The sequence below is a fragment of the Scomber japonicus genome, chromosome 23 (genome assembly GCF_027409825.1).
Source record: "Scomber japonicus isolate fScoJap1 chromosome 23, fScoJap1.pri, whole genome shotgun sequence".
Lineage (NCBI taxonomy): Eukaryota > Metazoa > Chordata > Actinopteri > Scombriformes > Scombridae > Scomber > Scomber japonicus.
Genome location: NC_070600.1, coordinates 7,257,857 through 7,280,860, shown reverse-complemented (window position 1 = coordinate 7,280,860; position 23,004 = coordinate 7,257,857). Strand labels below are relative to the sequence as shown.

Genomic DNA, 23,004 nt, shown 5'->3' with positions numbered 1-23,004 from the left:
CAGCGAAGCTCATGCCCCCACCGGGACATTCTTTATTGTGGCTGCTTCTTTCTCGTCCTTATCTTTTTGTTTTTACTTTCTTTTGGCAGCCCCGCTGGGTTTTTGGTTACCCGCCAGCGATGTCCATTTTCCGCTAGTTGATCATTTTTCCCACACACTTGTTGATACAACCTAGCAACAGTGCATTGTGGCTTGCTAACCAATCATCACTTGCACAGCTGTCAACTTTAATTCTGATTGGATAATGCTGCTATCAGGGGAAAACCTTGTATCTCCATTTTTTTTGGGACATAGTAGGTTTCCAACAGCGACCATAATTATCAACATCAAGAGAATGGGCCAAGTCCTGTGCTGTATTTCTGTAGAGCCCAACACATTTTTATCTCCTATCATTGAGGGCCCCATTCTGCTCAAGGGCCCCTAGGCATTTGCCCAGATTGCCCGTATGGTAGATGATTATATGAAATCCTAATGGAGTCATGTCTAATTGTTTAATATGCTGTCAAATACGTTTTTTAATTGTTCATTGGTGTTATTGCCTTTCTTGGCTAATTGGTAATTAAAAAAATATTAAAAGCTGCTGAAACATGTCAGTAGGTTGAGTAATGTTTAAAAATGTACAAAATACAGATAGTGCATAATGTTCAGGCTTTGTTACTCACTTGGTTTTATTATATAACAGTGATGTCAGTTCATATCACTTTGCCAAGTCATCTGTTGGTTTGGAGCCTGACCTGTGTTGCCCAATAACCATCACATTTCACAGAATCATGTCTGAGATCTGACTGAAAAAGTCTGCAAATGACTTCCATAAATCCTGTTTCAGAGTGACCAACATAAATTTGAAACAGTTTGCAGATAACTGGCAAAGTGTTGCAGACAGTTGCCAAATGCTGGGTAGCGTTGTGTTCTGCGTGGCACAGGACAGAACTTGAATATCCAGCCTTCAATGTGTAATAGAGCATGTCCTCCCATGCACTTATGTTGCAACAACATTAAGTTCCAACACCAACACCTGCTGACGTTCTCACAGGAAGTGAGGACCAGGTGAGCTGGCATTTGTCTTTTACCATAACATTACAAACAATGATCTTTGAATCCCAGTTGTACACAATAATACAAGGATGTGTCCCAGACTTCCTTATAGCCCAGTATTGCTGTGGCTATATGTGAGATAGATTTTTAATGGAATTTAGGTGATGCAGTGGCAGTATTGAGTTTCTATGGGGTGTGGGGTGAGAATTCAGAGCTGGGTTACCAGGCGGTGAGAAGCTCTGTGGTACAGTTATGTAACAGACAGCACAGGAGAGCCAAGTTAGAGGATCTGTCAGAAAGTCATCATGACTTGGAACCTACACCCATCTCCATTCAGATCTCTAAACCAGTGGGTGAAAACTACTTTAAACTACTTTGTTTACTACAAATTGATTTATGTTCACCTGTGTCAGTTAACCCTATCCCTAGTGTACACTTTTTCTGGTTTCGTAGGTGATGTTTGATATATTTTATAGGCAGTAAATGTGATAGAAAGAGAATTCAAGAAAATGCCAAAATTCTGTATCCAGTTTATTGGCACTGTATTAAATCCATTTTGTTTGTCTGTGAGTGTTCGTACTTCAATTCATGTTAGTTTTAATATCTATTTCCATTTAGGAATGAAGACTGTCAGACAGATAATTTGTAGGTATTGCCGGCAGTTTTCAAAGCTGCGGCACACAGCAGTTCTTCGAGTGGATGTTGAATTTGACAATATGGTGCACATGGCAATAATTTTAACTTGAACAAAGAACTCACACTCTGATAGATTTTATGAATGAGCAGTGTTTAGGCATCGTGTTCAGGGACATTTTGTTCAGAGGATTCTCGTCTTCTGAGAACTTGATTTACTTTCTCTGAGATCTTAAAGCACCAACAGTCACATGGCTGCAACCGTAGTAAAGCCACCCATGTAATTTTCACTCATATACAGTGAGAAGGAACATGAGACAAATTAGACCCCCATTGATTGACCTCTCTCTTTATTGATACAGCCAAAGGATTATTTGCTTTTCTTGTCTTCAACCTGTAATAAGTGTTTCCTCAGAGCTGCTGGTGCCTCAGAAGATGTAATTCGATTGCAAACATTTCTTCTATTATCTTCACCTGTGCTGCATTACTGATCTGGGGGCTGATCCTGCTGCTCGAGACCTTGATGAGTGCAATATCTCGATCTTATAAAGGTCAAGAAAATAAAAAGAACCCTGGAAGACACATTTGATAGTTTGAGGTGTTTTAATTCTCTCCTTTATCAGGTTACAACAAAGCACCGCACTCATTCATATCAATGGGATTAACCCTCTGTTATAGCCATGGGTAAAAAGTGTTTGGTTTTCAAATGTGATGTAATGAGCCAAGTGATGGTTTCTTTTCAGTTTGCACCCAAACAGGCCTCCAGATAAAATGCTGCAAATACTCAGAGGCTCATGGGTTTAAGCATTCCTTTCTATACATAACCGCATTTGCAGAATAAGTCAGATTGAAAAGAATGGTATTTTAATGAAAGATTAACTTTTTGCCCTATGTTTTAACCATTTGAACAACCTATTATCATTGAATGCACCTTATACCATTAACAAACTGCCTAGAGTTCAAAGTCACCCTTTGCAACATTCAAAGACAACTGTTCCCCTTTGCTTCCTCTGCTTTGCTGCAAGCAGATTTTATCATGACATTAGTAAGAATACACATCTGAAAATATGATTCAAATAAATATAAACAAAGTTCCCTCAGTGGGAATTGGCAGTGTTTTCTGACAGCAGTAACAGTACAGTCACACCCAACATAGCGAGGAAAAGTGCATTCTTCATCCTCCTGTTCTCCAGTCCTATCCTCTAGTGGGGTTTATCAAAGTACACAATCAGAACCCTGTTTGTCTACTTTGGATATGTGTCATCATCTTGTTCTTTTTCTTTGAGTCACCTGTCTCACTTTTCTATCTCAGATGCAGGCACCAGCCTGACTAGAGAGATAGAGTCCCAAGTTTTTTGCCCTGTCTGGTTTCATCATGTCATCATTACACACAGTATTCTTCTCTTGGTGGTACCAGTTAGTTCTAGGCCAGAGCTCTTCTGTTGCTGTGTCCCAGTTTCTAAGCAGCATCTGGCCAATAGTGTACCGGGTAACAGTAAATATATCCATGTACCTTCTATTTTCTCTGTGCTCTCCTACCATGAAGAACCATCATCTGTGTCTTCTTTCAGTCACCTGTCTCAAATTTCTATCTTAGAGAGGGCTCCAACCTAGCTAGATGAAGTCCAAAGTTTTTGCCTTGTCTGGTTTGTATCATGATGTCATCATTACACACATTATTGGTCATTTTTATGGTACCGCTTAGTTCTAGGCCAGAGCCCTTCTGCTGCTGTGTCCTAGTTTCCGAGCAGCATCTGTCCAGTAGTGTACCAGGTTAATGTTAAATATATTTATGTAACCTCTATGTCATCATTACAAACAGTGTTGTTCATTTTTACGGTTTTGTTCTTGATGGTACCAGGTCGTTCTAGGCCAGAGCCCTTCTATTGCTGTGTCCCAGTTTCTGAGCAGCATCTGGCCAATAATATACCGGCTTAATAGTAGATATATCCATGTATCTTCTATTTTTTCTGTGACGTCCTGCTATGAACAAACAGTCGAGTTTGTGTCCGTCCATTATTTACATTGCGTGTGGTTTCCTCACTGGTAAGTTCCAACATATATATTTACCTGTGACTGATGGTTACCTCAGTGAAAATACCTGGGAACATTCCCTGACTTTACAAAACCATTACAATCTTCTGCACCCGACATTACACAATGTACAGCCACACAATGGATTATGAAATGCTGAAAGGAGATTGTGTCCTCGATACTTTGGTAAAAGAATGCAGCTGCATTAATCATGCCTAAAATTGTGAAGTATGGAGGGTCTAACCCTTGAAATAGGATGCAGTTTATGTCTTGATTTTCATTCTTGCGTTTTGTTTTGACACATATTATGTCTCTGTAGTTGATTGCCAATTAGCCTGATGCTGCTAGGCTCCTTTGGGGCAGGCTTTCATGATGAAGGATTGTAGAAATGAACCCGGCTTGTTAATATCAATCCAATTCAAACACTCCAAACAATCAGCCACCAAATATTTAAAGCTACATTCAGTAAGAGGATACAAAAATAAACTGTCTGGTTCTTTATATTGATTATCTACAAAAAGAGAAAAAATCTACAGTCTACAGTATCCAACCTACTGCTATTACTCATACCCTTTAAGGTCTTGAAATTGAAATTGTTGAATGTTATAAATTATTATGTTATAAAAATTGGAGTTTCTCTTGTGCTAGTAGACCATCATGCAGTCTACAACCCTGTCTGCACTTGATTATATTGATGTTATACATCAATATGTTTCTCCCTCCACCTTGAAGGCTCTTGGCTGTGTGTATCACAGTGTGCTGTGGTGTTAAATTCCTCCCTCATCATTGCATCTCATATGAAAAGGTGGTACAGTTTCTTAACAAACAGAAGGGAGCCTCACTATCTGTTGTTTATTTAAAGGCTTTACCGCAAAATTTGCCTCATTCCCTCTGCTCTCTGGTTGTATATACAACACTTACAGTGTCAGGACACTATCATTAACTGTACCTCTTGTTCACACTGAACTTGGAAGAAGTGGAATCAAATACTCTGCTGTGTACAAAATTCCACTTTTTGATTTCACATGAAGATTTTGAAAAGGCCCCTGATGTGTTTGTGCTTGTAAATGCTTTTCCTGATGTGAAAGTATAGTCTAACACATGTCTGTGAATGATCTGTGCATCCGTCTATGTTTAAACTGTTGCTGCACAACACTAACAGGCATCTGCACCAACACATTTAAAGTGAGAATAAACTAAGCATGTGCTCAAAAGACAGTGCAGGTTCATTCATGTTTGCATATGACAAACCACTATCATTTACACCAGTGTTTCCTGTCCACACCTGTGTGGATGATGAGGCATGGTGACACAGCAAAACTGCACCCACAGGAGAAGATCTTGTAAATCCTTCTCACTACTTTATACCATTAATTTGATCCGAGGTCTCAACATGATACGTTCTCTGTTTGTTTACTTCATACCAGTTCATGAAAGCTCCTCTGTTGGCTGTGCACTTTATGTTTGGGGGGAAATACTGAAGAGGAAGTGAAGTGTATCATGTGTCATGTTTTGAAATAAACAGAAGAAGAGCTGACCATCATGGCAAAAGAGACAAAGAACGGAGCTCCTCAGTCAGTCATACCTGAGCAGTTTTGATTGATAGGTGATCTTTAAGAAACGCAATAAAGAACATTAATCCTCACAACGATGTCAGCCAATATAAGCCCTTAAAAGAACAAAAAACAATCAATTGTATTCAACACAATAACAGTGCATGGATTATAGTGGCATGCATTGTTATCTGGTCTCCGCCCTCAATTATCTCTTTAACATTGTGCCAAGTCATGCCAGCTTATCAGAGGATCATACCAACTGAAGGAAATACAACATGTGAACAGGAACAGTGGTGCATGCTGAGTGAGAGCAGAGCAAACATAAGCTTCAGCTGAACAAACAAACACAACTTCTGAAGACTGTATTATTGACAAAGACTCTACACTTGTTCAGAATTAAGTTGTACCTTTTGTGCTGCAGGGGGTCCTTTTTTGTTTTAATAAAGGGCCATCAGAGGGTCGGTCACTGCATGGATTTACATTATGAATTCCATACTGGCCCTGTCTAGCCTCTTGACCCTATTTGCACAATAACTTACATATTTCCTCCTGGCTGTGGCTGTCTCTTCAATGAAAATAACTCGACTAAGCCTTTTTAAATGACAACTGTACATGTAACGAATTCTACCTTCATTGTAGAATCTTCAAAGTTATTGTTTTTGCATCAAAGGATTTAATGTTGTCTGTGTTTGTAGCTGCCTCACATTTTTTAAGTTATGCTATGTCTTTTAAAGCTTCAAACGACCATGTGACCTCATTTCATTCTTGGAAATGGAGCATCTACAGCTCCATATGGATGTTAACACTGCACATTTCAAAGTGTGGTGCACATGTAGCACATTGTAAACTGTGATTTGGACTTTGTGTCAGTGGAGTTAACATAGCACACATGTAATCTAAATTATAAGATAAACAAGGAAATCAAATATGGTTTTCAACAGAAACGAAACCCACGAAACCCAAACCATGAATTTAATAATCTTAAATCTTATCAGTTTATATTTTGCCTTTTTAATCTACTGAGGGCAAATATGTGATCTGGCAGAAAGCTCCGAAACAGCTACTAAATGGAACGTGAGATGTCAACTTCTGTTTCCAAGGTTGAGAATGAACTTCAAAGCCAACATGGACAAGAAGTCTTTAAAGTGATTAAAAAAAATCAACATATTTAATTTTAATGTCAACTCCATGTGCTGATGAAGACTGTTATTTGATCCTCCTGAATAGCTACTGAATGGACCTTGCAGTGCACATTTGGTTATTATTTAAAAGGTAATATAATCACTTAATTGATTAATCGTTTAATTGATTTCTATCATTTTTAACTTGTACATCTCAAATACACATGTAAATAAATAATAAATAACTCATAATAAGTTACTTTTGAAGCAATGCCAAACCAGAGCAAGTTCATACTGATTGAGATCTTTGTTTTGCATTGTTTTTGTACGTGCACATTCCTCTCAGCTCATACTGACTCTTATTTGAAACAACTGGATACAGTCTGGAGGAATCTTATTTATTTCTTTTCACTTTGAATTTTCCACACAGTAGGTAATGAATGTAACTATAAAAGAACACTACAATATGTAATATGTAATGAATTTAGATTGAGAATATCTTTTTTGTGCAACATTTCAATGGACTTCCACATTTTTATATGTGGTTTCCTGCATAGTTTCTGGTCTGTAACAATTCCCCAACATTATCTATCATGATTTGTACTTGATTATTGATTTTTCAATATCAAATTCTTATAAATTTTGTTTTATTTGAATTGAATGACAACTTGTTAACATCAAGCCATCATTTTAAAGTTTGTATTTCCATTTCCACTGAATCCAGAAGCTGCTCAAAATCAAATAAACTTGTATCATCTCATTATTAATGTACAATATAAACAACTTTGGACCCAGCACTGAACCTTGTGGAACCCCACATGTGACCCTAACAAGTCGGATTTATTTTTTATTTGCACATAATGATGTTTATTATGAAGACAGTAGCTCAGCCAATACCATAGATTTAAAGTTTCTTATTGATAATGTATGATAGAATCAAATTTACACCCCTACAGTACATTCCTTATTTCATATTGTTGTGGATATTTCTTCTATCTTTTCCATCACTACCATGACAGGCATTAGGATAAGAGAGTCTTCCTAGGAATTAATTACAGGTTAAAAATGACGCAACTTAAACCAGCCAACTGTGGTAAACTCCACCCTTCTACACACCCATGGGAGATGAAATACCAGCCAAATGTTAGCACACATGTTTCCATTCCCTTAAATGAGAAAGGGTGTCCAAACTTTTTGAGTGTTGCTGAATGTTTTAATGTCCCTTTGCAGTTCAGAATTTGACACACATGTCTCAACATTGCCCACAATAAACAAGAATTTTCCTTAACAGTATATGCAAATAATTCAACATTTTAAACCTGGTTTCCTCTTCAAGTGGCACTTTGTGTGTCTACGTACCAATGGACTACAGCCATGAAGATTGTGAAAAGATTAGGAATTATCTCATCTGCAGCGTTTGCCAAAATTAAATTGCAAGCTATTATTTACAATGATTCTTATTTTAGATTCAGTCAGCTGTGTTAACCAACATGTAAAAAGACAAGTAACAAAAGAGACAGTGAGCATCTGCTTTAAAGAAATATATATTCATCTAATAATAAAATGAGTGACTTACAATAGATTATTTATAACCATATTTATAATTTATTACCATATTATTGTGGTAGTAGTATCTGTCTTTATAAATTATGCACATTCATGCTGGAAATTGTGGTACAAAAATCTTTCAGCAGCAACCTTCACCCTGAACCATCTGATCCAACACAGACAAGTTCAAGTAAAAGATGCTCTACTTTTTTTCCACCTGTAACGATGGAATGTAGTCATGAGACACACACCCTTTGACGCTCTGGGATCTTATCTTATTCACAGGAATCAGTAGCGATAAGATCATTGACAGTTGAGCAAAAAGGCAGGTCTGTAAAAGCTGTAGTAGTTGCGTCTGGGCCTGTTGGGTCACTGTTTTGAAAAGTAAATGTTTTCTATTTCTGCTAGGTTTGCGATGCCTAGGGCTGGGTATCGGTACTCGATACCTTTAAGGTATCGATCAAAATAAATCGATACCAAGTCGTCTTGAAACTGCAATTGATCCTTTTTGCACCCAGAGCTAGAGAATATGACTATTTGCTCACAGCTAATCAATGCAAGCATTCTTTAACTTAATACGACATGTGTTTGGCCTTCTGCCACATCAGCTACAACCTGTCTGTGGTGGTGAAGTTGTGGGGAATTTGAGTTAGCGTGCTTAGCAGTCATGCAGCAGCTAAGTTACAGAAACACTCTAAAGTGTGGCTACACTACAAGCCTGTTACACTGGATACAATCAAGTGCACAAAATGTGTAATGGGTATAGAATGAAGTACTCAATTGGTATCGGTATCTTTAAGGGTACTTGGATTGGTACTGGTATTGTAATTTTTTAAACAATACCCAGCCCTAGCTACGCCTCAGTTGTGTGGGATCCAGTTTTGGCTGCCGTTCATTGTTCTCAACCTTGTTTCAGTGAAAAAGCTCCAATAGACTCACTGTACACCATTAGCACAGATAATAAAGCTAGCAAAAAGCAGTGTAGCATTTAGCAGATGTGTTCACAAGCATTCCCACCATATAGCTCATGAACATTCAGTACCAGTCCAAATGTTTGGACACACTTTCCCATTTCCTTGAATGAGAGAGTGTGTCCAAACTTTTGACTGCTTCCATATAAGTTCAGGTATGTTTCACGCAGTCATGCGAAAGTGCAGGAATGAAGCTGAGTGTTTGCAAACAGAGCAGACACAACGTATTTTCTTGGAAAGGGTGTGATGTGCACTGAAGGGAAGGCAAAACAACTGGATCAGTGGAGCGAGAGAAAAGTTCTGTGTTACAGGTTTGCCAACTGCTGCTGAGAAATAAATGGATTCATTGACCATGGGATTATTCAGTTATTAATTTAATAAAACACCACTCACTGTCTGTTTCAAAGACAGCCCTCTCTATTAATAAAATGGATGTATTTTCCAACTCAATAGGAGAACATAGCGCTGATGAAATGCAGCAGAGAAGGCCCTTGGTTGGATATGTTCCCAGACCACAGCAGTATTTCTACAGACTGGGGGATTTTAATGCAATGCAATGTAGAGGACTGATCCACCTCTGGTTAGAGTTTCACATGTATCAGAAGTGTTACCTTTGAGGAATGTTGGAGATTTGAATTGTTGTATCTTTTTACGCTTGCACATCTATGACCTTATGCAATGTTACACTGTTATATCATCTGCTGAGTTATCCCGAAGGCTCCTATGAGGTCAGAATCAAGACCATCCTTTTTATTGTGTGTGTGTGTGTGTGCGTGTGTGTGTGTGTGTGTGTGTGTGTGTGTGTGTGTATGTGTCCTCGGCTGGCACACTTGCCCTCTCGCACTAAAATGCTGTTTCTCTCATAGTGTCGCCATCTTTGCCGCCGCCTGTGTGTCACGCAGCACCTTCTAGTTAGACACACCAAATCAAACAGCCAGCTCTGATCTCTGACACTCGGAGAGCCTGACGAGCTGCCATGTACCTGAGAGGAGGTGACTCTCACTGGAGGTCTGAATCCCGTCTCATACTGAGCCTACTGTTTAACAAAAGCATAACTCTCATTCCAGTTAGTAAAAACAAAATAATGGTTACACCTCAGTCGCTGTCTTTTAGTCATGGCATGATTTGACACTAGCACAGCAACATGAGGTTACTGTGATAGTATGTTAACACAAATGTTCTTTTCTTTATTTTTTGTTTGTGTTGGATGAAAAACACACACTTGCACAAGGCTGGTTTACCAACTGGGCAAAGCGTGCAACTTGCCGGCGTCCCCAGATTTACAGGGATCCCAAAAGCCCAGATTTACTCTATTTGGGTTTACAGGTCAATCATTAATCAAAACTTTCTTCAAAATGTAATAATCTATTATTCTGATTATAGTTGGTATCCGAGGAAAATAATGAAAAATGGCCATTATTATTAACTGAAGCCTAAATTAACATATTTAATGTATTAGTTTTGTCTGATCTACTGTCAAAAACCCAAATATGTGGAGTTTTCATCATGTAGAAAAGGGAGAATTAGCTAATTTCACATTACTAGTGAATTTTTGGCATTTCTGTTTAAAAAATGACTTTAGACAATCTATTTTCTGTCAATTAATTTCTTGATTCATGAACACTACCATGTATGTATGAGGTCAATACACCTTTTCCCATGATCTTATATACCTCAGGTCTCTGAAGGCCTGATGAACTTTTTAAAAGACTTTTTAGACACTTTGCAAACCGGAAATTGATGAAGAAATTAACGAGGAAGGAAATGCTTTCACAGCGTTGCTTGCTTCAAACATACAGACAGACTCTCTCTATAGACAGATAGAAAGATATGGTCATCTAAAGATCAGCGCTGTGCATTTTAGGGTTAAAAGATGGTGCAGTGTCTAAACAGGTAGAGCAGGTTGTCCACTGATCACAACGTTACTGGTATGATCCTCTTGCCAAACTTGAACTCCAGCTCCTAGTGATCAGACCCCTGCAGTTTGGATGAAAATCCACACATAAACGCTGTTCATTTACCATTAATATTCTTTATCATCTAAGAAAACATATTAAAGTAGATAGAATATAGAATAAAATAAATAGATAAAAATAATTCATCAGATAAATAATAAGAATAATACTCCAGTACCCTGAAACAAATGCGAAATCTCACCTCTGAGTCTATCTAAATAAATAGAGAGCAATGTTTTTCATTCAAAAATTATATTTTTGTTAAAATCATTGAACTCTTGATTTGATGCATCTTTATATAAATATGTAGTACCGGGTTGCTGTCCCTTTTTGTCATTGTTTACATTCTTCCTCTGGGTGGGATGAAGACTTGCTGTGAGACATTACAATGCTGCTGCTGCTGCTGCTGTGTGTGTGGGTGTGTGGATGTGTGTCTGGTCGGTGGGTGTGCCAAGAGCTGATAGGCTCCTGGAAAAACCACATGATCAAAACATCAAACACACCCCGTGCTTATCCTGTGTTTGCTGTGACAACAGTGTATGTTTTAAACAGAATATGTTTTACTGAATGTGTGTGTGTGTGTGTGTGTGTGTGTCGGGCTGTGTTTAGAATGACTCTGATGCATGCGTGTGTGTGTGTGTGTGTGTGTGTGTGTGTGTGTGTGTGTGTGTGTGACGTCTGCCACATGTGACATATTTAATGTATTAATGGATGCGGGAAGCAGCTCACAGTGGAGACATCGGCATCCAATCAGCAGCCTGAGCTTATGTAACCTGGATCCAGACACATCTCAAAGACACACCAGTCCTACACACACACACACACACACACACACACACACACACACACACACACACACACACCTTCACACATTCACATTCTCTCAGTCATTTCTTCCAGACAGTAAATCTAATTCATTCATCCATTCATTTAGCAGAGTCGTTCAGTGGTGGTGACATTTATGGCCATCTAGCTGAAGCTGTCATTCAGAGCAAGCAGAGCTTTTTTTTTTTCTTTTTTTTTGGCTCCCCTCAGCTGTTATGGAGATTGAATCTGTGTTACACAACAGTCTGTTAATAACCAGCCCTACACCCCAGGTTATTCACAGTGTGCTGGAAGCCATCAAGGACGTCCTTTGTCACCTCTACTGTGTGATTTTCTACTGTGTGAACAAAATATCTGGAATGTATCCATCTCCATTACATTTTATTACATATACGTGATGGATCAGCGTCAATGACTGTGCTTTGCAGGTTTGGGATGAAGATCACCTCCTCTGCATCTAACACACTGATGGCCCTTTGTCAAACAAAGATGGTTCATACCCTGAAAGTGGCTTTCTGCCATCAGGGAAGATTAAATGATTCAGACCATCTGACTGAAAAGGTGGCGGAGCTTCTTGATTCAGTCTACGAGGCAATCTATACCTTATGTGTAGTGTTTGCATCTGTTAGTGTCCAAAAAGAGCACATTGATACGAGAGGTTGTAAATAGATCCTGGTCTCACCCTTTGCGAAAGTTTGAGGAGCTCAGATATCTGTATCAGGATACCTCCGAGGCCCTTCCTTGTGAAGGCATTCGTGGCACATGCGACTTTTAGAAGGGGGCATGAGGGTACACCATGAGATACCAGTTGATATTAGAGTCCAGACTTGGGATCCCCCAGGTGAAGGAGGACATGAGAAAGGGCTAATGTGGCTGCCCCTGCTCATGGTCTGCTATCCCATGCATGGCCGGATCTAACATATGATCAATCTGGGCAGAAAGGGGATCCTCAATGATGGTAGAAAAACAAAGTGTGCACTCATTTTTTGTCAGGTTCTACGGAAATATGACACACAGCTTGACGTATTCTCTAGACATTGATAATTATGGTCACTGCTAGAAACCTAGTACATCCAAAACCAAATGAGTTATAAGGTTTCCACCCAAAAGCAGCGTTATCCAATCAGAATAAAATAAAAGTTGTTTGGGTTAGGGTTAGGGTTACTAATGCAGCCTTGGTCCCATATCCAGGATATGGGCTAGTGGACGAAAGTTGATCAATGAAGGATGGAGCTGCCAGTCTGACCATTAGACTTTTTTTTTTTTTTTTTAAAGCTGCTATGATCAATATTTTATACTAACAATAGAAGAAATGACAATGTGTAAAGGGGTTGCTTGTATTGACAGTACCCAACTCTGCCACAGCTCTATGTAGCATTTTATTGTTTCGGTTTCATGACCCACCACTTTACTGTTTTGGTTCACTCTCACGGCTCTCATCATCATCGTTTCCACTCATAGCTGGTAGAGTGGTAGAGAAGCTCAGCTACAGGGTGAACACAGTGGAGCATTTAGCAGATGGAGAGCTAAATATTTCCCTCAAGAGTTACTGGAAACTAAGTTTAAAGAGCATTTGAAAGTTAGACTAATATTCATGACTACATGAATGCTAATGTTGCTCTGTGTCAGCTAGATGTGTAACTATGATGATCTGTCATTCTTGTGCTTACAGCTTGTTTATCCTGCCCCTAAACTGGCAGAAAAACCCCTCATGGTTCACAGTTCAGAGGAATCTTGTGGTCTCACTGAGGTAAACGATGACCCTATAAAAAACTGCTGCTCCACTTTTCTGACCTGGTATTTAAATAATTCAGTTTCAGTAGGATTTGAGCTATCAGGTGGTGGATGACTGTGGTTCAACTGCAATCATAACAATTCACATAAAATTACTGTTTGAACCTTTGCTGACAGACTCAGGTGCTTTCCCATTGTGGCCAAATTGTCAAGCAGTCTTTTTTAAAAATGTATGGTCCACTGTTGTCACCCCCAGCTGTTCTGCAAGGCAAAGCCGGCTAATCTGGGCTCTTAAAAGGTCTTTCATTGAATACTACCTGACCCACGTCTGTCTAGTTTGACTTCAAATCTCTGCAGATTGGTGCTGCGGAGGCCTTTTCCCACACAGATAGTAAGTTATTAACGGTGACCGTATTCCTGGAATTTACCCCACTGTACAGAACAGTACAGTTAATCCTCATAAAAAGATGATAGAAGGGTGGGAAGGGGAGGTGGGGGAGGGTGAGTGCTGGGAAGGGAGGGTGGTGCAGAGCTGCAAAGAGGGGAGAGGAGGGAGGAAAGAGGGAATCCAGTGAGGAGAGAAAGAGGAGAGGAGGGAGAAGAAAGAGGAGCCCGACGGAGAAGAAAATGACAGAGAAGTGAAGAATCATGAAAAATTGAAGTTGAAGACGAAGAGTGAAGGTGGGTCGTAAAAAGAACAACACGCCTTCATTCAACAAAATGCACTAATTTTCATGGGAAGGTGGACTACTTAATTATTTACTTTACACTCGTCTAAATGTCTAAATGTCTTTGTAGCGGTGCAGATGTTATGAATAAGACATTTATTTGGAGACATTCAGACACATTAAGTCAGCTCTACTGGCTATTTACACTGTGTCAAACTGGAGGAAAGCCCATTTATAATGCTGATTTATGTTTAATAGCTGCCCTCATAATTCATTCAAGTGGACTGTATAATTACAACAATGAATAATGACAGGAGATGATTATAATTTGAGATAATTATCATAATCTGTATGGTTCGGTACAGATTGAATGAAGTGGAGAATGACTTGAATGATTTCCAGAGAAGGACCTTACATATATTATGACTGAATGAAAACAGCCAAGTTAATTCCTATTCATACAAAATGGGAATAAACATTTATTTTCCAACTATAGACTCAGTTTCTCTGCTTTGTCAGTTCTGAAAAACAGTAGAAAAAGACTTAAAGACTTGACAGTTTCATTGATAAATACAGGTCCGCCTTACTGGCAGTGATAGGAAAGGACTAGTGGAGGAAATATGAACAGTAAAAGACAACAAAAATCATACATTTAGAGTAATTATTGACTTAAAAAGGCAAAAGGCCTTTATGAAGAGGCTAGAAAAAATGGGATTCATATCTATATCTATATATAACTTGATCAGGGCTGCAAACTCAACTCTGTGTTGTATTTTAAATCTGTTAATATCCACTTTCATTATATTTTATGGCATTTAGTTCATTTTACTCTATTTTTGTGTGATTAGTTTTTATGACTTTTAGTTTGTCTTATTCTCTGTGCATTTTAAATGTCTTGTTTTTTCATTGTGAAGCACTATGTAACTGTGTTTTGTGCTATATAAATAAAGTTATTCTTAATATTTAATATATCAATTTAGTATTTACATATTTTAAGGGAAATAGATGGATCAATTTTTCGAAAAGTAATCAAAAGAGAAATAAAAAACTTTAAAGAAATGGTTTTATACTAAATTTAAAAATGAAACTAAATTCATTGTGTTTGATAATCGATAATCGCAAATTCAAATTCAAAGAGGGTATGAGAACAAACTCTTGGGAGTGATAATAGATCACACACACACACACAGATCTTACAACCAAAATATCTAAATCCATTAAATTATTATATAAAAACAGAGTATATCTTGAAACAGAACTCACTGTATATTTATACTCTATTATTCTCTTTCATTTCCATACATTACTTAATGTGCGAAAGTATGGGGGAAACACTTAAAAAACCAACACAAATCCCATTTTCATACCTAAAGAGTGATTATAAGAATTGTAAATTAGACAGATCATTATGAACCAACTATTTATTAACTCTCACAGTGATCTGGTTGACTTAAAAACTGCACAAATAATATACAAAGTGAAAAAAACTTGCTTCCTGACTGTCTACAAAACATATTTAAAATCAGAGAGAATGAGTATAGACTATGGGGACTAAAAATGCTTATAAGAACAAAGGCTAGGACAATTATAAAGAATGAATGTATAACTGCAGAAGAGATTAATTAATTGAATACATATGACAGGGAATTAAAATGTGTTCATAAATAAAATAAAAAGAAAGTTAACAAATATAAAACTAAAGTATGAACATAATGGTGCATGATTTTGTATTTTTAATGTATTGTATATTTTATAACACTGTTAAGGGCTGATTACTTTTTAAAAATACAATTTCTCTTATATTAAATTCATATGTGTGTGTGTGTGTGTGTGTGTGTGTGTGTGTGGTTTTCGTACATTGAGACACAAATGGGTTGAACACTCTCTGCATCATTTGTTATGCTTTGCATTAGCATTACTATGTGATGGATGAATGCCATTTGTATATTATTTCATGAATCATGCATCAAAATCTTCCTATCTGCTACCAGCAGGATAAATACTAACAACACAGTGGACTACTGGGAAATGAGAACGAGATTGAAGTTCACAGCTCACTGACTGTACATACATACTTACTGAAAATCTCATTTGTGAGTACAATTGGTGTGCACAATTCTGTAAATATGTTAGAAAGACTGATGGAGAAATGTTTCGCAGCATTGCAAGTTCAACGACAGATGCAGTGAGGCAGAGGAAAGAAGAGAGGAGCAGAAAGGGAGGCAGAAGGTGGATGGAGACTGTGTTAAATGATGTCCTGAGAGGTGGAGAGCACTGACTGCACGGTGAGGTGAAGGGAGGACACAGCAGGTTATTATCCAGAGGTCAAGGCTCACGGGTGTTGTGTAACCAGATTTACAACGAAACCGTGTAGCAGAATGTGACCTGCATCCTCCTCATCTGATGATGCTGCTCAGTCCCACACTCACCCCCCCCCCCCCCCACATCCACCCACCCACCCCCCCCCCCCCCACACACACACACACACACACACACACACACACACACACACTCAGCCAACAGCAGCCATAACAAACAAGCAGCCGCTCTATATCATGCATGCTCTTTAGCATCGTTCTACAATATGCTGCATGGATGGTTTCCATGCAGCAGTGGACAGCTGAAACATTTTTGTGTTCTTATTGACTAAATAAAAATCTATTCTTTATTCATTTGCTACTCAATTGTTCCTTTAATTCGAAATACAATAGACAGTTAAACAAAAGGCTTGATGATGATGTGGTATGTTACTGTGGCGGAAAATCATCCTCATGAAACGGAAACATTTCCTTCTGGTTAACAAAAGAAGGAAATGGGTGGTTGTGTTAGTTGGCTTAAAAAACTGACACCAAAGTACAGTCTTACTCAAGCTCCTGGTGGTCTGAACATGAGACCCCGATGAAGTGTTTCCTCACATACTCTCAGAGGGCGGTATGGCCTCAATATGTCTTAATGATCTTAATAACCATGACTGCATGTGTTAGTGCTCACTGCTTATCTCATACAGAGGAAATTACATTGATGACTAGATATTTTGCTAATGGAAAGAGAAACACATAGAATTTGGAAAAGGTCCAAGAATTTACCATCTACAGGCTAATGGCCTGGATTGGGTTTCCCTGCTGATAGTAGTTTCATATAATGGTATGGAATAGGTTTCTGGAATTTATTGCTGGACCTTTTGTTGAACCACTAACCAGATATTGTTTACTGTTGTATCAGGCATTGATGTGCCATTAAATAAGACATTTCTATCATTTTTCTGTTTTAACCCTAACAACAAACAATCAATGCACAATGCACATGTGTAATAATTCCATACAAACAATAAACAGATTGTTGACACAGAGGAATCCAGTAGTCACTTCCTTTGAAAATATGTAACATTGGATGAATGTATGAGAGTTAAAACATTCTATATTTTCCTTTTGTGGAGTGCGAGCCAAAGTAATTATCTACTTAAAGTACTAAAGTAAAAAACTAATATGTACTTGAAATTGTAAGAATCTCCTCCAGTCATATATTAAGACATAAAATACTCTCTTTGGAACAATAAGTGTCTGATGTTTTTTTCCTCAAAAAGGTATAATTATCTTTAACAATTCCAGAAGTGATTAATATTTTTCATTTCATAAGCTGAACAGGTGCCCACAAGATGGTTTCCTCCTTCACTGTAAAGTCCATACTCCATACTATTTGTGCACTGGAGACTTCATATTTCCACATCACACTTGTGTAAGATTAATATTGGACCACGATCGGCGTCCAAACTATTTGTGATGTCACAAATCCTGCTCTTAAAATCAGATTTTCAGTGAGCTTAGGGAAACTTTCCACTTTCAGAAGATTAATGTGAAAACGGCCTTCAAGTGTCAAACTCTGTACATACATCATTCTGCACAGTGAAGCGCAATCATCCAACGGTAGGAACAAGAAGAAAAACACCTTTTTAAGACTTTAAATACATTTTTTGCTGTAGGATTACTAGTAGTCTCCTTGACTCTTTTCCAATTAAATATTTCTTTATAACCATTTGCAAAGACCTTTGTGTTCTCCATCTGTTTGTGTGTCTGTGTGGAGAGGTAAGACAAATTGATTTATAAATCACAAATACTATTAATTTTAAATAAACACAGAGTATACATGCCTACACACAACCACAAAGCACCCAGTAACACACATATAGAGTCCAACAGCTATATTTATCCGACCTGATAAATGTAGCTGTTGATAAATGGAAAGGTTACTTAACTCCCTTTTCGCCCACCCCTCATTTTGACTGTCTGGGAACATTACAAGCTGGTGTTACATGTCAGCAGTAGATGCTAGCTAGACAGAAACAGAAGGATCTATTTTATTTCTGGAGGCCTAATATCATCTGATGGTTATGCCAGAAATATGGCTTTGGTCATTACATCCCGAGACGCCAGTGTGGAAAGAGACATGTTACGTAAGCCCTTTTTTCAGTGTTTGTACATAGAAACTCATACATTTTGCATCTGAAACTTGAGTTATATAATAGCTACCTGGTACATCTTGGTATAGTGTATGTACTGATTCGAAAAACACAATTTATTTACCAAATACAACTTATAGATACATCCCACTCAATGGCTAATATACCAGTGGGTGAGAAGTTAAAAGGATTTACAAAAAAAAACGGTTTTTCATTTCACATTTTTATTGTTCATCATAATGAAACAGCTTCACTGATACAAAAACATCCCCTTTGTTTGGGTAAAATTACAAATCTGTATGTTCAGCCTGATCCACAGGAAGAGGAAACACTGTGAACAGCAGAAACTTTGAGCCAGTGCTTCTTCGTGGCTGAGGGTCCATAGAAAAATAAGGCAGGTGATTGTGTACAGCTCCTTTCCAGACACTGTCAACATTGGCTGGGGACTGCTCTACTCTTACAAGTCCACAAAATGACTGCTAGCCAGAATAGTATAAGACAGTATTGTACAGCTTGGCTCAATCATGCAAAAGAAGTGAAGGTATTTAAAGAAGTTATCTTAAAGTGAGAAGAGAAATTCTGCCTGACCAAATACCTGAGATACTAACAAGGGTCGAGGTGTGGTGTTGGGAGACTTTCTTTGAAAGATGAGCCTTTAAAAAGATTAAAACCCAACTTGGGGAAGAGACAAAGCTCCTCCATGGACTGCCGATGAGCAGAATAAGCCACTGGTGGCAGCAGGCTAACCAAGTTGGAGCCAAACATTCGTACAAAATGAATTTAGAGGTGAGTGAGCCGGATATTCAAACTGAGAACAATCCATTTTTGAACATTCATAGTGAGTACTGAATGGACCACGTGGACCTTCCAGTCATGAAGCTTGCTGACTTTACAAGGCCTGTGGAAAGCTTCAGTTCAAGTAACATCATGGAAGTAAAACCTCACCAAAACTGTTTGAAAAGGTTTTTCTACGACAGCAGTGATATACATGAGTAGCCACAGTAAGGTAAGAACTGTAATTGTCCAGTTAGAGCTTTAGAACCAGTAAACATGGATGGTTCTTGTGCATTTTATTATGCTGTGTTAATATTTCACTGAAGGTATACAGCTACACGTTAGCATACGTGCCATATGATAAATAGTAGAGTAAGAGCAATGAGCTCTTATAACAAATTTATCAGATGTTGTGTCCTGTAAGCACCTTCCTGTAGTGTGCTTATGAAATACATCGGATGACTTTGTCTTCTGTAAAGAAGTTTAAAAAAACAAAACAGATTGTACATCAATACTGCTTACTTGTGGCCTTAATGTCAACCCAGTGTTGGTCAGCAGGAGCCAATATGCTACAGAAACATGTCTTATTTCTGAAATTTATGGAAAAAAAATATGTTTTTGAAGTAGGCCATTAAGTAATTCATCCTGACATGACAAGTTAACATTAAAACATGAAAATGGATATATAGAGACCAAAGTTTCTACAAATATACAAGCGTCAATAAAAGGAAAAAAAAACCCTACTGTCATAAGCAAGAAAAAAAAAGATCTAATACATGTTATATATATTTATATATATACTAAAACAGACAAATGGATTGCAGAAGACTTGTAAGGCAGAATCCCCCAACAACCCACTCACAGACAATGAGTGTCAGTGTACCATAAAATAAAGATTATTTACAGAGCATATACAATTGTCCAAAAAGACCATTTTTGTAATCCAAAAACATGCACATAATACACTATTTCATTTGAAATATCTATTTTCTTCATGTACATAGATCCACAAAGGATCTATAAATGTTGTCCACTTTGGCTGGATGTGTTCATGACACGCAGTGACATTGGAGAAGAGGTGAAATGAGACGTATATGGGTTTTTTTTATGTTGCCATTGATGATTCCACCAAAGGCACCAGCAAGAGAAGCCAATTTATATGAGGAAAATCCAAAAGGCACAATGTAAAAGGATAAGGAACATTAAAATGTGTATATTTAAATAGAAGCATCACTAAATCTTTAGATGTGTCCAATGATTTTAAAATTTTACAATTATCTGATAATCAAGCTACTACGATTATTGACTGAACAATGATCTTTTCAACATAATCAGATTGAGTGACACACATGGCTAGCTTCATAACACAGTAAAACAAAGGGATGTCTAACCTAATCACTTTGACTATTTAATGGCAGAAATTAAATACCGCATTAGATACATTTTTGACATCACTATTTAACTTTGCTCTCGCACTTTAAACATGGGTCACACCCTTGTAAATACTGTAGCTAGTTGTGTGTGATACTGTTTACTATCCAGCTTCTTCTGAACCATCACTCTTTAAAGGAATACTTGGACATTTTGGGACACTATCATATCCGTATTCTAAATATGAAGATACTACCAGTTAGCTTGACAAACTATAAGCAGGAGGAAACAGTTAGCCTGGCTCTGTCCAAAAGTTAATATCTGCCAACTAGCTCCTCTAAAGCTCACTAATTAACATGTTGTATCTTGAATGTGTAGTCTGTCAAACCAAGAAGTTGTGGTTTTATGAGTAAGCTAACTGTTAACCCCTGCTTCCAGTCTTTTGGCTAAGCTAACCACCTGTTGGTGGTGGCTACATATTTAGCATACAGATACAAGAGTGGTGTTAGTCTTATTTAACTCTTGCCAAGAAAGTGAACAAGCATATTCCTTTAAGCTAAATAGTACATAATTACATTAAACATAAGGCCTCTCATTAATTACATTTGAATGACATTTTGAGATACGAAGTTTTCATTCAACCTTAATGAGGATATGGCACAAGTTGAATTATGTTACTTTGCATCTTTGCATCTTGAATGTACATTCAGTGCATACGGATATTTGACATTTCATGTTTGGTTCTATTATTTTGAATTTAATTCATTTTTTAAATTGTCTTAGCTGGGATATGTGCCCTCCTTCAATTGTATTGTTTAATACGTTTGTTTTTTATTTATAAAAATAATAACATATCATTTCTAATTAGCTGTCCAGCCCTACATTAAGTGCCTAATAAATTATTCCAGCAAGTGTACATACTGTGTGTTGGAAATGAGTTTGTAACTTCAAACAACCTGAATGGCAAAGAGCCTGAGGCCAAGTAAGATATTATGTACAATACTAATTTTTTTCAGTAAAGACACTTAATTATGTACATTCATACCTTGCATGTTCAGATCCTTCTGTGACAGTAATACTGAAAGCACCTCCTCCTTGCATGCTTTGTGCACACAGCCAGGATGAAAACAGCTTTTGGCCAGTGAGGAAGATCCTTAATAATGTAGAGCTGGGAAGCTCTAGCATGAACTCGATCGACTAAAACTGTATGTGCTTGCAGACTTTGGCAAAGCTTATGATTGTTAATATGTAGCAGAGCAGCAAATTAAGCCAAATTTTCTCTCTACATGATTGAATAAAGTTACTGATCGTCACTTTGAGATGAGGCTGAGATTCATTTCAGGAATTTTTCATGGGATGCTGATGTGTTTTTAATATGTTTATATATATATGTGTGTGTGTGTGTGTGTGTGTGTGTGTGTGTGTGCTCATCCTGCACACTTGTAAATGTAATGCTAGAAGTGCTCCTTGTTTCATGGAGGACGACGGATTCCACCTCCAAATGTCTTCTTTGAGTGCACCGAGGACTGAGGGACTCGTATCGTCTTTCCAGCAGCAAATGGCAGTTCACAGATCTGCTTCAGGTGAGGGCTGCACAGTATGTGTTGGTTTGTCTCTTTATTACTGGAATAATAAAGATGATGTCCATGATGATGATGATGATGATGATGATGATGATGATGATGATGATGATTTCAGGCTGTCTAGGTGACATGTTAAACGAGAGTCTGTTTCCTCCTCTGCAGGTTTTGATTCTCTTGTTTGGGTTGTGTCACATCCAGAACTTTACAGCAACAAATAAAAACCGAAAAAGACGAAAAATAAAAATAAAAACCGAGCTAAATAGTTCCCCTCCAGTTATATTTTCTGAGGGAAAACTGAAGATGTCTTAACCCGGTGCAGCACATCATGTCGATACAGTATGTTGAGGTTGTGTGATATGATGAAGAGAAGGGAACCATTTGTGAACCCCGCTCCCAGATGTTGGACCATCTGAGGCAAACTAGAGACATGTGGGGTATTTGGGAGGTGGGGGTTGAGGGTAAGGTTTGCTGCACTCTTAATTGTGAATCTGAGGATGGGGGGGGGGGGAGAGGGGCTTAGTGACCATCGCCGGAGCCTGGTGGGTTGTGAATCCAATCGAGGACGATGAGTGACAAGCTGCCAATCATGAAGATGATTCCCACGACCAGGAAGACGGCCGCCTGAAGAGAGAGAGAGAGACAGGACGAGAGGGGATTAAATGTAGCTGAATGTGTGATGATGCACAGTGGGGGGGTCTGTTGAAATTTCTGACGAGTCACATTTTGGATACGCTATCTAC

General features: G+C 38.1%; 1 protein-coding gene across 3 annotated transcripts in view; it reads right to left on the bottom strand.

Moving 5' to 3' along the window:
* Positions 1-18,743: 18,743 nt before the first annotated feature.
* Positions 18,744-23,004, bottom strand: part of slc38a4 (solute carrier family 38 member 4) — a 33,855-nt gene continuing 29,594 nt past the window's right edge. For all 3 annotated transcript variants that reach the window (XM_053314116.1, XM_053314114.1, XM_053314115.1), the window contains exon 16: positions 18,744-22,885. In XM_053314116.1, the coding sequence (XP_053170091.1) occupies positions 22,781-22,885 (105 nt within the window). In that variant the 3' untranslated portion in view covers positions 18,744-22,780. The remainder of the gene's footprint in view (positions 22,886-23,004) is intronic.